A 17818-nucleotide genomic window follows, 5' to 3' on the forward strand; every position below is an offset into this window, starting at 1 on the left:
CATGTGAATTTATTTCTCACTGTTAAACTACTTTAACTTAGAGAGTCAGTCAACTCCTTTTTTGTCTTTGAATACAGAGTGATGGCCCCAAAGAGTCAAAGGGAGAAACAGGGAGCTTAATTTAACTGCAAATGAGCTTCATTATTGACACACTCCTTGTGTCAAGGGAATGGTGGTAGAAGTGGGGCAGGCATATAATAATACACAACATTTTCTTTCAGAGACATCTGTTCCTCATCATTGACTCTTTCAGTGTCCTGTGAATCTAAATGGGTTTTCACGGTCTATAAACACACACGTTCCCTCTCTTTCTCCTAGTGGAAAATACTTACTGCCTTACTTTATCTGACAGCAGGCAAGAATTTATCTTTGATAATATTTCAGGTTTATTGCTAAGTACCATTCTTGTAAAGCCGCTGAAATAACTTTTGATGCACCAGCTTTGTTAAGGAAAAAAAATACTAGCAATATGGATAGGCTGGTGATTGCTATTTCTTTTGTGTGGTGATGTCCATAGGACTGCATCCTTGTGGAGAAGGAAAAGCAGAAGATCACTGGGGAGCTATGAAGCATATAGCCATATGATATAAAATTAGCATATCCCATTTGTTTGATAAAATTTTCCCTTGTGCCAGAATGTTGTAGCTCCAGATACCACTTCACCTAGGGAAAATGAAGTATTAATTATATTCTGTATAATCATAAGCTGCAAAACTTTGAAGTGTGTGTGTGTGAGAGAGAGGGGGGGAGTGATACAGGATTCAAGGAGCAAACTGCATGAGTGTGAAGGGCTTTGTAAAAATAGATAAGTGGGTTCTGACAACACTGGTACCCCTATTGCATTTCAGCTTTTTGTCCTTTCAGAGCCTCTGTATCCCTTGAAAGGTGCATGAGAGGTGGTGGTGCTTGGGGCGGTAAATGATTCCACATCTGTGAATCCCTAGGTTTGGCATAGTTACACTATTTATATTTCAGCCTGCCATGTATTTGCTGAGAGAGACACTAAAAGGTAAAGGTACCCCTGACCATTAGGTCCAGTTGCAGATGACTCTGGGGTTGCAGCGCTCATCTCGCTCTGTAGGCCAAGGGAGCTGGCGTTTGTCCACAGACAGCTTCCGGGTCATGTGGCCAGCATGACTATGCCGCTTCTGGTGAAACAGAGCAGCGCACAGATACGCCGTTTACCTTCCCGCCGGAGCGGTACCTATTTATCTACTTGTACTGGTATGCTTTCGAACTGCTAGGTGGGCAGGAGCAGGGACCGAGCAACAGGAGCTCACCCCTTCACGGGGATTCGAACCGCCGACCTTCTGATCGGCAAGCCCTAGGCTCAGTGGTTTAGACCACAGCGCCCTGAAATAATAAGTAACTGGCTTCCTACTAGTTTCAGCCTCCGAATGACATTGTGGGTGGTTAATATCAGTGCCACTGTGTATGTTGGCTGGTTGCCTGTAGATGCAAGAGACACATAGAGATAGCGATGAATAATTGGTTGCATATTCTTTTTTTTAAAATGTTTGATGTTTTGTTGTATTTTTATATATGCTATAAGCTGCCGAGAGTGGCTAGGGAAACCCAGCCAGGTGGGTGGGATATAAATAAAATATAGTTAATAATAATTATTAATAATATGATTGACCATTCCTGTGACTAGGTACTAACTAGAAGCTATTGGCAAGTGATTTAAGGAGTGTTGCCATTGTGTTGGTGTTCGCTTTCATGTCTCAGCCCCACTTCCCACCAGTAGTCCCATTGGAATATGAGTTAGAGATTCACCTATTGGGAAAGATGATGCTTCCACCAAAAATGACCATTTTCCTCTGTCCTAGTAGGTGTCTATTTTCTCATTGAGCATGCATAAATTGAAGTTAGGATCATTCTGTTAGCTGCCTAGCTCTGTTTCCTTTGCCAAATGCTGGTGCTGACACGCCAAATATGGTCGCTTCATGCAGGGAGGACTTATGAATCTTTTAGGAACAGGTAACTCAAAGGAATACAAAAGGTTACTTTGTTCCAGCTCATAGAAGCTGATGGGCAAAAGCTATTTCAGGATTTAAGAGTGTAGATGAAAGCTTCTTTGTAGTCCATATATTGTAGATTAAATGTCAGATCTAGTTATTAGGGTTCTCAAATTCTGATTTCATTGTTTTGATATGAATCAGAATAATGCACTGAATTTCCTGATGGTATTGAACATAACTGATCTGAGTGCCTGCCAGTCCTGACAGAAAAGCACTTTGCTAGCTTTTTATTGAAAGACCAAGACTATAACATAAATGCTATTTCAAAGTTTTTATATTGCCTTAGTAAATTGAATTGGTATTCATGCATCATGTAATGCCTGTCTTGAATGCAGGAACAAGGAAGTATTTTATCTAATTTATCTAGGTTTTGTGTTTGCCATTACACACCATAGAAAATACCTGAGAAATATATAAGCTGTAGGTGCAGCACAGGAATACAAGAATACATCTTATGGAGAGAGAAAACAAAAGCAAAAGCAAAACAATGCTTTTATCTTGCCCAAACGTAAAGGTAAACTAGTGTTTCCCAAACTTCTGAGTTCATTTGTTAAAGATGTAATGAGGCTCAACCTAAATTCTTAGGAATGTAAATAAAATAAAGTAAAATAAATCAGTATAAAATCCACATTTATTTATAATCAACCACCATTCCTAGGAATTGTAGAATGTAAAAATTCTATGATGCATTGCAGGGGGTTGGACTAGATGACACTTGGGGTCCCTTCCAATACCACGATTCTATGATTATATAAAAAAGGAAACTAAACAACTGAAAAATAACAACACCTGTATACATTTTTTAGCAGTAAAACAGCACGATGTGAGAATACTGTAATATTGTGGAATCAGCTTATTAAATGCAGAGGTTATTCATTGGCAAAGGAGATGCACTCTGTACATGCCTGTGCCCTTTATTTATGAGCCTCATAGTAAAGGTAAAGGGACCCCTGACCATTAGGTCCAGTCATGACCGACTCTGGGGTTGCGGCGCTCATTTCACTTTATTGTCCGAGGGAGCCGGCATACAGCTTCCGTGTCATGTGGCCAGCGTGACTAAGCAGCTTCTGGCGAACCAGAGCAGTGCATGGAAACACCGTTTACCTTCCCGCCGGAGCGGTACCTATTTATCTACTTGCACTTTGATGTGCTTTCGAACTGCTAGGTTGGCAGGAGCAGGGACCGAGCAACGGGAGCTCACCCCGTCATGGGGATTCGAACCGCTGACCTTCTGATCGGCAAGTCCTAGGCTCTGGTTTAACCCACAGAGCCACACGCATCCCTTATGAGGCTCATAGTTCCTTGTTAATTTGATTGCACTATACATCCTAAACTGCTTTTCAACCTCAGGCCTTTTTCTACCTCTTCTGACCCTCAACCCCAGGGGGTCAATATATGTTGGCAAGCCCACGTAGACAAGCTATTAAGTTATTGGCTTCTGTACCACTTACAACACATTTTATGATTGCTCTGTGGTATCTAACACACCAACTATCTGTACAAATATACTGCAAGAAGCAGTAGCAATGGTTGTATTTACAAGTAACCTCATGGGCTAGTAATGGGTTTGATTTTACAGTGTCATAAATGTGAGGTGGAAAGGCTTTTGCCACAAGGAGAAAGTACCTCTGTGGACAAACCTTAAGGGTATGCTGTGATTATCTCTAATTTAACATATAAATAAGATCTCTTTGTGAGTCAGACAAATCCCTCTTTTCCCTCCCAATGCAGATTGTTCCCCACAGAACAGTTTGCTGTGCTTTATCTAGTGTAATTAAATGTCGATTAATAGCTCCTCCTTTCCTTACTTTGGAGACTGTAATTTAATTAAGGGTTTGTCCCATTGTTGGCTTCTGTGTTAGTGTAGCTTTGCTGAATGCAAGATCTCTAGCCTGAGGAACTGCTGTTTGGATGGTGTGGAATCAAATAATGGAGAGATGAGAGAACCTATATGTCTTAGGGTGATAAACTGGGGAAGGGGGGCAACATCTTTTGGATTTAAATTTGCTTGAAGGAGATAACTGTTTGGAGAGAAAAATGCCCACAGATAAGAAGAGAAGTTGCTCTGACAGGAACCAGTAGCAACAGTCAAAACTAAGAGGTCCCTAGAAGGACCATTTAGGATGTATTAGATGACAGAAGGCAGCACGCAGGTCTTTGTGTGCTTTCTGACTGGTAGCCCAGTCTTTGTTGCATTCCCATCTTTCTATTTTTTCATAGTAGTGCAAATAACTAGATGACCATATACCAGTGCAGTCAATTGTGTGAACCTTTACAAGTGGTCTAATAACAAAGGATCATAATAGATGACCCAATCCTTGAAAACATCCTTTAAGATAGTCTACTTGGAGTTTCCACCACCATCCAACACATGCAGACATACTTGTGGGGGATGGGAGAGAAAACCCATAGGAGTGGATGACAAAGGGAATACATGTTCTAAGCACTGAAAACCAAATCCAACAAAAATTATAACCAGAAAATTCTGTAGAGCAGACAGAACTTTAGTAAAAATTTGAGCTTGGTCTCTTCAGTATTTCTGAGGTAAGTACACATTACAGTAATAGATGTTAATATTAGGGATTCCATTTCTGGTGCTAAGATTTTTACTTCAGGAAGTATCCTTTCAGTGTGTGTTGCAGGATGTACAGACACAGCTGTTTTGTTTTCAAACATGTGCAAGGGCTAAAGTAAAGCCAAGACCATGTACCATCATGCTGCCTCTTAAAAGCAGTTCGGTATCTCCTTGGCCGCCCTTCTTATATCTCTGCTTGTCTGATCCCTTCAATCTTGATAGGATTGTTGGACTGAAATTTAAGAAATGAGGTCTACAGCAAGACCGCAGTGTTTATTCTGTGCTATTCAGAGAAGTGGTTGTGTTGTGAATGGCACTGTGATGTTCAAGGACAAAGTCCAGTTCTTTAAGGGGAGGGGAATCTCCAACCGGTGGACTGAATGTGGCCCTTTAGGCCTCTTTGTCCAGCCCTCAGGTTTTTCCCCAGGCCATGTCCCATCAGACCTTGCTCTTCACCCTCCTACAATGCTCTTGCTTGGCTGGAATGCGTTCTTGAAGGGTGGTAATGCCTCTTGCTTGCCTGGATGGACTTGTGTGCATGGAAACCTGGTTTTTGCATGACTGGAATGTAGCCAACTGTACAAAGGAAAGAGTCCCACCTGTTATTCTGTACCTTTTCGCTCTGGCCCTTCCCACCACTGACATGTGGTCCACAGGAGGTTGTCCATGAAGGAATATGGCTCTCGGGCTGATAGGTTTTCCAATCCTGCTTTTAAAATATCCTTCAGAGATCCTGGGTATTGCTGCTTCTAACTCTCCACTCCTTTGACCTCCTACCTTTAAGGCCATTGTTTTTGTTTTCATTCCTTTACTCTTTATTGTGGCTTCTGTGAGTATCATAGAATAGATGTATCTCCCTTTAATTTGTTTCCCACAGAACAAAGGGGAGTATGTATCATGCATTGACATATGCCACCATACTGGAAATGCAAGCCATGATGACCTTTGACTCGCAGGACATACTGAATGCTGGAAACACAATGAAAGAAGCTCAAGCCATATGTCAGAAGTAAGCACAGAGAATTATTCTAGATGGTCAAAAGCATAGAATAAGTACATGAGACAGCTTTGCAACAGTAAGAATGAATAAAATGTTTTAGTAGAGGAAAACGCTAAAGGATTCTTAGGAACCTTCATGTGCCACCAATAATTTTTTTTGACAGTTGGATTCCACCATGTATAAATGCAGTCATCTACATGAAAGTTGAAAGGTATAATTTTACTTGCAGTTTACCTACATATGGCCACATGTAAGCCATTTTGGAAATATTTATTTATTGTCATGCAGCCAAAATGACAATTGTGGGACTATAAACACTATAGAATAGCATACCGCTTTAAACAGAGGTTAATGTTTATGTCAGAAAATGCTTGAGGTGACCACATAAAGGCATTGAGCCCCAACTGTTGCTAGTCAGAAAATTTAACACATAGAAATATAATGGCAAAATTTAGTATGCCGAAGTACAGTGGTACCTCTGGTTACATACTTAATTTGTTCCAGAGGTCCGTTCTTAACCTGAAACTGTTCTTAACCTGAAGCACCACTTTAGCTAATGGGGCCTCCTGCTGCCGCTGCGCCGCCACCGCACGATTTCTGTTCTCATCCTGAAGCAAAGTTCTTAACCTGAGGTACTATTTCTGGGTTAGCGGAATCTGTAACCTGAAGCGTATGTAACCTGAGGTACCACTGTAATGTAAAAGATAATTGAAAATAGTATATGAAACCTTTAATTATACATACAGCCTTTTCTTAAATCACTTTGAGCATAAGAACATATTGTTCTGTGTACTTGGCATTTTGCAGAGTAATAAATTAAAATTTAAAGTCTGTAATCTCCTTGGATTGGAATCTAAAGTTTTGACAGAGTGGAGGAAAAGCACTGAAATAAAAAAAAAGACAAAGGTATTGGAGCAAGAATATATGCAAATATAGTTTAGATGTACTTAGACTCCATTTCTGTGTCTATTTAGCTGATGGGAGTAAGCACCTTTCAGCAGTTGGACTTGCTTTTGATAATACATGCATAAGATTGCATTGTTAGGCTTAGTTTTTGAAGGCCAATATGACTAAAGGGTTTTGTCAATATGTTCTACATTTCCAGCCTCTTTTGTTTTTATGTAGGTTTCGGAAGAAGTCCACCGTGGCCGATTCACTGAACAATTTAGTGCACAGACACAATGTTGACCAATTAACTGAAGGTAAAAAAAATAAACAAAAATAAACATTAGCTCCTGTTTCTGTCCACATGACTGCCTGGTAAAATAAATAAATATTCACCTGGTGCTTAACAGTTCAGGAGTGGGCAGCTGGCAAGCCTCTGTGGGGAAACAATTGCGTAGGTGGGAAGCCACAACTGGAAAGGTCACCACCTGCCTAATCTTCGAAAACAAGGGCATCCAGGCAACAGCCTTAATAGGACATCCGAATGTGGACATTTTTGAGGTGTGCTTGTATTATAGTGTGGAAGATTGTAGTGGTTATGATGACACTGTTCCATTTGGTGGTGGATCTTTCCTACTATGCACTTCATATCTTTTTTTCCCCTTTTCCCCCTTTTTAAAAAGAGGAAATTCATGCAGAAATTTGCTATGCTGAATGTTTGCTTCAGAGAGCTGCTCTTACATTCCTTCAGGTAAGAGCATTTGTTTTTGGAACATTGTTGTGGAAACAGGAATGTGAGGCCTCAGTTAATTTCAATAAGACCGTAGTTACTAAGATCACAGTGAGTCGGGCAGGTGATGTTAGTAAGAATCTCTTTCTTCGTCCACCCACACCATGCAGCTTTGCTTTTATGCATTTTGCATAACATGTAGCTTCTCTCACACTGAGAAGCAAGTTTAATTAGGAAGTCAGGATGTTTCCAGTTCATAATATGGGGACTTAATAAATCATTCTGTAACTGAGTGGAAGAGTATTGCAGCTGGTACAGTATTCTTAGTATTATTATTTTCAGCCTAGTGGATCTCTTATGGGATATGGATAGTGGGCAGAGGGGAGTAGCTGAAACTTTCTGGTTCTCAGAATCTCATATCGTCTAATGCTGCACTCATGTAAAAGAGGACTGGATAGCTTGCTAAAACTCCACATTTGCAGAGATGTATACAGCTTCATTTGCAGGCTTATTCTTCTCATTTCATTTCATATGCATGAACAACTACTTGTAAATTAAAGGGAGTTCCATATTTTAGTTATTACCTTTTTGTAAGTAGGTTAGCTTATTTTTTGTAAAGCAAATTCCATTTAACCTCCTCTATTAAAGGCAGCCTTGAATCTTGAGGCTTCCTGCCACTCTTTGTGAAACAAGGGATGGGTGGGAATCTCGTTGAAACTAAGAAACCAATACTTTTCTTAAGAAATAATAACTGTTGTATTATCTTATTCTATTTTGGTTTTCCTACTTTTTGGAAAGATAACTGCTACGCCCATCCTATTTAATCAAAAACAAAAAGCAAAACTGAACTGAATTTGAAATACCCATCTCTTACTACAAACTAGATATGGCACCAAGTGACATCACATGGTTGTCATTTGCAGCGTCACCCTAAAGTAACTGCTATACTTAACAAATGGGGAGTATCTCCCTTAATTGCCACTGTTCTGCCCCATTATTTACATCTGTAGCAAAGTGGGGTACCTTTGTTTTTTAAAAAATACAAAAGTAAGCAATGTGTGGCCTATGGGCCACATTCTACTCACTAGGTGGTATTCTTAGCCCATGCTACAATGTCTAATTTATTTCTTCATATTCTCCCTTTTCCTGACTTGAAGTATGGAGTATTGGAACAAAGTATTGGAACAAATATGTTCTGTACGTAGCATGATGCTACCTCCTCCTGGAAAGGGAGCACAATATAACTTACAATTCTTGTTGCTGTTTCAGAAGATATGTAGAAAATTTAAACTTTTTATTGCTGACAACATTTTCAGCTCAGCTGACTACATTGATAGCCATATTCATTCACAGCTCTAAAGACCATCCTAGACAAGATTAGCATTACATGACTTACTTTTTAAAGATTATCCAGACTGAGACCCCTATCCATCACACCAGGCTCATCATCTGCATAAGGTCCTCCCACACTTTTAGTTTTTAAAAGCTATTTACATACATAGCTTCTTATTGTGTGGGTGGTGTCTTCTCTAGTTTGGCCCTAATAGACCTCTCTTGGAGTGGACTTTCCCTCTCCTTTTCCCAGAGTTCAATTTGGCTGCTCTCAAAGGGCCAGTGACAGATTAATAGCCAATGAAGGGAAAACTCATGGCAGAATCTACCGTAAATACTTTTCACAGAGATTTCCTTGTCCTCGATTTGAGATGGAGACAGCTTGTTGGATCCTTATCAAACTCTACAGTGTCAGGGTGGCCTGGTTGCATTTTGCAAGTTGAATTCAGTCGAACACTGTTCCTGATGCCTGCTTTCTCTAAGGTTTCTTATGCCTTTGCAAGTGTCCAGCATGTGTCTTGGATTAGCTAAAGCTGATGGCCCCATGCTAATCATCGGTAGTCCAAATCATTACAAAGCCCATGACATAGCATGTAGGAACAGCGGCTTTTGTGCAAAGTCAGTAATAATAGGTTCTTCTCTGATGAAATACTTCCTGTCTCATTTTTCTAGTGTTAATTAATAAGGAATACTACTATTCTGCTTCTGTTTTACTTGATGTATCCAAACTAAGGGCTAGAGCTTTGAAATTTGTGTTAGGTACTTAACAAGATCAAAATTTTAAAGATTTTTTTTTAAAAGGTATATGTGCATGTATTAGAAAAAGACTGACCCTTAAGTATTTACCATCTAGATTTTGTAACTAACTTTTAGTCATTGTCCCCAAAAGCAAGAGGATTTTCATGTACACGTATGCTGAAATGTGTGATCTATTGTATTTTCCTTAGGATGAAAACATGGTTAGCTTTATCAAAGGCAGCATCAAAGTCAGAAACAGTTATCAAACATATAGGTTTGTAGCATTTTAATATTTTTTTACAATTATTATGTTCCAGGCATCCATCCAAATCAAAGGTTATTGCTTATTATGTTTGCTGCTCTGCACTTCTCAGGCTTCACTCTAGTCTAAATTGATTCTGGCTGATATTTTATTTTATTTTAATTAATCAATCAATCTAATGTATTTATATCCTGCACTTTCAAAGTAAAAACTCTAATAAAGCAGCTTAGAGTGGTTACTAATAAATACAATATATGACTCTAAAAGCAAAACCAGTAAACTCACAGTTGAAACAACAGCAATGAATCAGAAAGATAAGTGAGGCCATTAATAAAAGTCTGAGTAGAATAAACTTTTTTTACTCCTCTTTAAAATCACCAGCAAGTGGGTGATGTGCACCTCCCCAGGGGGGAGGGAATTCAAAAGATGCAAGGCCATCTCTGGTACTCTCTTCATACCGTGGGTATTGGGTAAATGGTATATTAGCAGTAGCTCTTATTGTCATGTATTTCAAAGTGCTAGACCATGATTGGTATTAGAACTGGATTACATTCTGGGTTTTGATGAGATCTTTTGGTTTGATAGGGAGCTGGACAGTCTAATACATTCTCCCCACTATGTTAAAGGAGAAAATCACCCCCATTTTGAAGGTGGCGTAAAGCTGGGAGTTGGGGCATTTAATCTGGTATGTATCACAGTTTTTTTTGTATACATGGTTCTGGCTAGGGCTGTTGGGAGTTGTATTCCATCATCTGGCTTTATATTTGACTGTTCAAGAGATTATTTGAAGTTGGCATCTTTTACATAAGAATTGGTTCCAGCGGCTGAAAATGCTGCTATGTGGTAGCAGCTCCATGTAGTGGCTATAACATTTTATGAGCTGCTTTCTTATGAGATTTCCCACCACCTGTAACTCTCTCAGTGCTCTGGCTGCCAGTTTGCGACTGAGCCATATCTAAGGCCCATGTACTGGCTTAGAAGGCTCTAAACAACTTGAGATCAGGCTATTTTAGGGAGTGCCTTCTTCAATATCAGCCTGCCCAGCTGTTGAGGTATGCGAGTAAGGCCTTCCTGATTGTATTGTGGCCTGCAGCAGAAAAGCCGAGTCTCAGTGGTAGAGCATCAAGTTTGCATGCAGAAGGTCCCAGGTTCAGTCCTCAGTATCTCCAGGTGGGATTGGGAGAGACAGTAGTGAGTTAGATGGACCAATGGTCTGACTCAATATAAGGCAACTTCCAGGGTGAGCCTTCTTTGTGGAACCAGAATAATCTCTGAGTTGTGACCGGCTAGCATTTTAGTTCTTGCTTAAAGCCACTTTACTTCCCAAGCCTTTGATGGTGGTTTGTTCTTAATTTGTCATGATGGTTGATCATTTTATGATTATTATTGTATATTCATTCATTCATAGACTCTATTGCGCTAGCCTAAAGGCCATGGCATCGTTCACAAGGGGAACAAAAGGAAAAACAGCAATAACCATAAAAAAATTTAGCACTACCAGTACAAAAAACCACGGTCAAGTATCCTAGAAATTATTTGTTGAATAAGCTAGAATAGCAGGGAAATCTCAGGTAAAATATGCCAGCTTAAGTGTCCGAATCCCCTTTGCAGTTGACTGCTATTTTATCTAGCTCTTTTCTCCTGATCTTCTTAGCTGCCAACGGATATAGTGCTACTTTATAGGTTACAAAGTCATCAGTATCGCTCAGCAGCCATTTCACCCTTTCCACCCTGTTAGAGTGTATTCCATTCGTAAGCAGGGGTTTTATAAATCGGTTTCTTGGATCTATATATAGTGGGCATTGCAATAAATAATGGTACAGATCCTCTACACAGGGTTGCCCACATATACAAAGTCTCTCCTCGTACTGTACTTTGCTGTACCGACCATCCAACACCATCGAGGCCATTGATTGGAATAATAATTCTGTAAAAGCGATTCTTAGTACAGCAAGTGGGAGCTTTGTTAGATATCTAGCTCGGGTGTGCTCCATTTTAATAAGTGGGAGCCATGGTGAACTTTTGGTAGAGGCAATCGTGGATAAATCCCTTTCTTCATCGGACCTAAAGAGACAATCTCTTAGGTGCCTCCTATCCATCTTCATGGTCACCTGAAGATCTTGTAATTGATATTGGGACAAGAGGCTTTGGATGTCAGCCTTCCAGCATTTGGACTGTTCTCCTTCAGTGTGGGACACAGCGGGGAATCTCTCCTCCGAGAGAGATTGGAGTCTTTTCACATAGCTTAGACACAGATAGTCAATTCTAGCCCATATTGTTGTCATGTCCGCTTCAGTGCGGATAAGAGCCGCTGGGGTCCCCTTGGGGAGCGAGAGCACTTTCCTGAGAAATTTGTTCTGTACTATTTCTTTGTTAGCATTTGGGTCCATGCCCCATATCACTACTCCATAGAGCATTTGGGAAACCACTTTACTGGTTAAGATTTTCAGCACAGGTTCTAATAACTGGCCACCCAGTGTGAAATAGAATTTAATTAGTGCCCCACAAGCTTTCTGTGCTTTGAGTTTCGAGAAACTAGTCCTCACCATAATTTCCTGTATGCTTTTCACCTGTGCAAATTTTATCACAAGATACCAATTATACAGAACGTTTAGGCTACAGTGATTAAAATTACAAGCACTTCAGGAAATGAATTAAGCTGTGTGAAGGAGTGAAGGCCTTTTCAGGGAGGAAATGTGTGAAACCTTACAACATGTGCTTGAAGCTAAAACTCATCAAGTTTGCAAGAGCTATATTTGTCACACTGGAAATGCTCAGATTATTCTATTATATATAGCTTGTTTCTTGCCAGTAATAAGAATTTTATAAGGGCAGCATTATGTATTGAAGAGCTACTGTGCTGATGAAAAGCTTTTATGATATTGCAATTTTAATTTGCAGGAAGGTTCCCTCCATTATGACCCTTCCGATTTTATATTTTATATCAGTATCTGCTTGTGAGCTACTTGTGAGCTGTTTGTAGAATTTGTAGGGGCTAGCTAACTACAAGTTATATTAATTATGTGATTAGCAATTGCACTGTGGTTTTTAAACAATGGAAATATTGGGAGTAGGGGATGGTAGTTTCATCGGTACCTTCAGTATGCAAGAAAGTAACATTTAAGTCTTCCCTCTCCAGTAACACCTCATCCTCCTTTATTAGAAATTGGTGCTGAAGGGATATTTTTTTCTAATGGTGATTGCTGCGCACAGCCCTGTTTTTCTTGAACCCCGCCAGAGAGAGAAGGCTTAACAATCCCCACTGATTGTTGATGACAGCCCCCCCTCCTAGTGTATAAGGCTCTTAGTTTGCACATGTGTATAAGCTCACATGTTCAGCAACAGAGGAGTAACTTTGCATGCTCCTCCCCTGATGTTTATGCAATTATCTGTGGGGTGGGTGTTTTGCATGTTTAGTTGTACATGCAGAAGGTTTCCTGTAATCTGGAACTCAGATAGTTGCTGAACCATGATTTTTACTCATAATGCCTAATAGGGCTCCAGGTATAAGTACATCAAATGTCAAGATTTTCTTTATAAATGTGACGTGAACAAAAATAATAGAAGTGGCTCCTTCGTACTGGAATCTTCTTTTCTGATGATTCAGCTCAGAGCTTTTTTCTTTTAAAAATGTTTAGGGGTACTCTCATTTTCCTATTCGTATTAAAATACCGCCCCTCAATGAGACCAAACTTAGATTCACAAAATGTTTAGGGGTATGCGTACCCCTGCGTCCCCCCCCAGAAAAAAGCACTGGTTCAGCTTCACTTCTAGATATGTTTGTTAAGCTTATTTCCAAAATAATAAGACTGTAAGGCACCACTTTATACTGCTGCTTTCATAATGAAGGAAGGAAGAGCAAAAACACACACAGAAAACTAACCCTGCCTACTGTTTGACCTTCCTCATTACCATGGCAGATTGTAATTACCAACCTCACAAGCTTGTTACCTGGTAGAGATGTGTTGTCTCCACTCTGGTGTAAGATGACTTGACCCATGACTTGCTCATCTCTAATTGGCCCAAGGCTGTGGAGGCATTGAGCATCTTCCCACACCTGCCCTATTATTTCTTGTGCTGACATGGGAACTCTCCACATTATGTGTAAATAATATGCCTTAGGAGAGTTTGCCCTGAAATATGGCTTAAACATGTAGTACTAAATAAACTAACAAATAAGAAATAATTGCATTGTGCTCAGTGCTATGGAGGGGTGTGTGGTATGGCAAACATGACATATGGAAGCCATTTTAGGTGAGCTTGATATGAAACTTGTTCTGCTCCTTTTATTTGTAAAATATCTTTTCTGAGAAGTTGCAGGTAAAATAAATGTATATCTATATATAATTTTCTTCCCTCAATTTTTCTTTGGTATTTATTTCTGTAGACTTTGTCTATGTTACCATCAAGGATTGTACGGTTACTGGAGTTTGTTGGGTTTTCAGGAAATAAGGCAAGTATATGTTTGTTTATGTTGTTTCATTTATTGAAATCTTTTATATGCCACCTGTCATTTCAAAAGACATACCAAGGCACTTCTCTGGGCAATAATAAAATACAACAATAAAAATCCTATAAATAAAAACCTGTAAAACATCAGTATTGATTGCAGTAGCCAGAAATGCCAGGAGTCAGTATTAGCGGTCAGCAAATGCCTGGGTAAATGAGTACATTTTTAGTTGCACCCCATAGCTGGCTCCCAAATGCTCTCTAAACTAATATTATTTCAGGGTAGGAGCCACCACTGTGAACATTTAGTCGGCATCTATACAGTACCGATTAAACTAAGAACTGCTACACACACACACACACACTACAGTAAGATAAGATAAATAAAACTTTATTCGCATTAGCCAATGGGCATAGCAACAGTAAAACATTACAGTATATGCAGAAAAGGAAATTTGATATAAAAGCACAATTTAAAGTCCTGAATCAGCAGTCAGTTAGTGGCCCTTATTCTGATTGCCCCTGCTAGCAACCTTTGCTGTTATCTGCTCATTTTGATCTGATAGAAGAAAGGACATTGTGGCAGTGGTTGAGCACCCTGGGATGGTTAGTACGAGTGGGGTGATGATCTCGTTCCTTAGGTCTTTGTAGAGAGTACAGGACAGGAGGACTTGTGATGCTGTTTCGGTGCTACCATCTACACAAGGGCAAAGACATTTCTCAGACAGAATCTTTTGGAATCGACCCTCAGGTACCGCAGATGGCAAAACATCCAGTCTTGCAAGTGTAAAAGCATGTCTGTATTTTGGGATAATAAGTTTGTGCAGATATGGGGCCAGAGAATCAAAATGGGAAGATGGAAACTGAACATACCAAGGGCAGAATTTCCTTATAGTGGCCAGGTTGTTCTGGTGCTCGATATCTTTTAGACATTGACCAGTTAGACTGTTTGCTTTGGTGGAGCCCAAAGTGAGTAGGTGTTATGGGGATGGGCCACAAGAATGAAGTTTTTGATAGACAGTTTTAAGCCAGGCACTTTTATGGGAGTCTTGAAGTACTAGGGATAGTAAACCGGGGGGATTTGAGTTTAGGCGAAGCCAGAGGTTAAAAGTTCTTTGCCAAGTCCATAGTTCTACTGAAGAGAGACTTGCCTCCAGTCTCAATGATGTGTTTGGGATGCATGGTGGTACAGAAAAAATCTGCCTTAGAAACTTTGATTGAACAGCTTCCAAAGTGCCAAGGTGGTTACCAGTCCAAATCTGAGCCCCGTATAGTAGCTGTGCTAGCGTTTTAGCTTGGAAGGCTTCTAGGGTTGATGGTATATGTTTGCCACCCTTTGTATGGAAAAAGCGAGTCAAAGTCTTGGCACTTTGGGATGCTTTTTCTTTTGCACATTTTTGGTGTGCTCCCCATGACCCTGTGGCCTGGAAGATAAGGCCCAAATATTTGAAAGCTTTGACCTCTTCGATAGGCTGATTGTCCGTACGCCAACTGTGGGGCCTATATTTTCTTGAGAAAACAATAACTTTGGTTTTCTGATAGTTTACAACCAGGTGTTCTCTCTGGCAATACACTGAGAATTCTCTTACCAATCTTTTCAGGCCTATTTTTGTTTGGGATAACAAACATATGCATCATCAGCATATAATAGTACGGAGATTGGTTTTGAGGCCAGTTTAGAAGTGTGGAATTCTGAAGATGTTAGGCACTGGACCATGTCATTTATATATAGGTTAAAGAGTGCCGGGGCTAAAATGCATCCTTGCTTGACTCCCTTTGTGGCTGGGACAGATCCTATAAGTTGGCCATTTGTAGAGCAATTCACTTTCAGCACAGTGTCTTTATAAAGGCAGTTAATCAGATATAATAATCTTTTGTCTATGCTTGAGGTGTTTAATTTGGCCCATAGACTTACTTGTGAGATTGAATCAAAAGCATCTTTCAAATCAATGAAAGCAGCATACAGCACACTGCAGGATTGCTTGGTGTACTTATCTAATGAGGTGGGCTAGGATGAAGCAATGGTCTATAGTAGATCTGCCTTGCCTGAATCCTACTTGTTCTTCCACAAGGATAGCCTCAGCATCAATCCAGTTGATTAATTTATTGTGGAGGTGTTTTGCATATAATTTACTAACTATATGTAAGAGGCTGATAGGTCTGTAGCTGGCCAGATTCGATGTAGGGCCTTTTTTGAATATTGGGATGATTACCGCAATGGCCCAGCTGTCGGGGAGTAAACCAGATGAATCAATGTGAGAGAATAGTGCCGCAAGCAGAGGTGCCCACCAGTCAATATTCGACTTCAGAAGTTCAGAGGGCAGGTGATCAATGCCTGGGGCTCTATTGTTTTTTAACTGCGTAATTAGGTCTTTTACCTCAGTCGTAGACACTGGGGACCAAGCTGGTAAGTTTTCTGGAGATACTGTTGGGTGATTAAGCTGAGCATCCTGGTCTTGGAAAAGTGAGCGGTAGTACTGCATTACATGCCTGCTGTATAGAAACTGCAGTACACTGTGCCCTTTGTGTGACCAAATGGCGCATCTTCTAAGGGAAACACATGTTAATTGCTATTGCATTTTCTGTAACCACTACTTCATTCATTTGGTGTTTTGTGAAAGAGATGTCTGATAACTTTATTGGGCACTATGGTGACATATATTGATATTGTTCTCCTGTACTAGCTGAGTAAACCAATTTAACTTTCTGTGTTGGAAGATACTTCTCTCCTTAGTTATGGTGAAACAAATAGAGCAAACCACAGGTGTAATTAATTTACAACCATTTATCTGACTGTGATGCAGGAACATGGTCTGCGACAGCTTCAAGAAGGAGCCTCAGTATACAGCTTTAGGTCCGTGCTATGCACTATGCTACTACTCTGCTATCATACCTTCATGACTTTTGTGCTAGGTAGGATTCATTTTCTTCTCTAAATGTTGACCCTTCATACATCCAAAATGGCATGGGGATAGGAAGGAGTGTGTTCATCACAAAGCTGGTTGTGAATTACTTATTCAGAATAGCTTTAGCATTTTTCATGTATGACTTAATTCTTCACAAACTTTTATTTTCTTCAAGAAACACTTAAGATGGATATGATATATGCATAAAGGTAAAGGTAAAGTGACCCCTGACCATTAGGTCCAGTCGCGGACGACTCTGGGGTTGCGGCGCTCATCTCGCTTTATTGGCCGAGGGAGCTGGCGTACAGCTTCCAGGTCATGTGGCCAGCATGACTAAGCCGCTTCTGGCAAACCAGAGCAGCGCACGGAAACGCCGTTTACCTTCCCACCAGAGCAGTACCTATTTATCTACTTGCACTTTGAGATATATGCATAGCTCATCCCAAAATACTGCTTAAAACATATAGGCAGTTTTTGAACCAGGCTAATCCTAGCAATTTAAACAGAAATATAACATTATGAGCTATAAATGCAAGCATTTTGTTAGGTGTTTGCTGTTCCCCTAACCACTCTTTAACTTGTTTTAAAACCTTAGCACAGGTCTTCCTAGTCACTGGGATCAGCTGATACAAGGCCTTTATAGGGATGCAGCTTTAGGGAGCTTGGGGTTGCTGATTCTAGAGTGTGACTCTTCGTGCCCATAGCTTCAGTTTTACAGGATCCCCTCCCCAGTGAAACCTGTAAATGCCCAAACTTGTTTTAATGAGTTGCCTAAAAGTCAACTATCTTCAGGCTATTTAGGAGCTGCTCAGTTTTGATGAGGATTTCCCTGTAATCATTTGCTTTTAATATTTTTGTGTCACCATAATTTTTGAGCTAAATTAATGTTTATATTTGGCCTTGAGAGAAAGTATAGAAAG

At 40.1% G+C, this 17818-nt stretch overlaps 1 protein-coding gene across 2 annotated transcripts in view; it reads left to right on the forward strand.

The window, feature by feature from the left end:
• The window catches only part of TTC39A (tetratricopeptide repeat domain 39A), a 43694-nt gene that overhangs the window by 8252 nt on the left and 17624 nt on the right, over positions 1–17818 (forward strand). For both annotated transcript variants that reach the window (XM_053392474.1, XM_053392473.1), the window contains exons 3-9: positions 5474–5605; positions 6722–6798; positions 7165–7232; positions 9491–9555; positions 10129–10228; positions 13931–13996; positions 16797–16905. In XM_053392474.1, the coding sequence (XP_053248449.1) occupies positions 5474–5605; positions 6722–6798; positions 7165–7232; positions 9491–9555; positions 10129–10228; positions 13931–13996; positions 16797–16905 (617 nt within the window). The remainder of the gene's footprint in view (positions 1–5473; positions 5606–6721; positions 6799–7164; positions 7233–9490; positions 9556–10128; positions 10229–13930; positions 13997–16796; positions 16906–17818) is intronic.

The sequence above is a fragment of the Podarcis raffonei genome, chromosome 6 (assembly GCF_027172205.1).
Source record: "Podarcis raffonei isolate rPodRaf1 chromosome 6, rPodRaf1.pri, whole genome shotgun sequence".
Classification (NCBI taxonomy): Eukaryota; Metazoa; Chordata; class Lepidosauria; order Squamata; family Lacertidae; genus Podarcis; species Podarcis raffonei.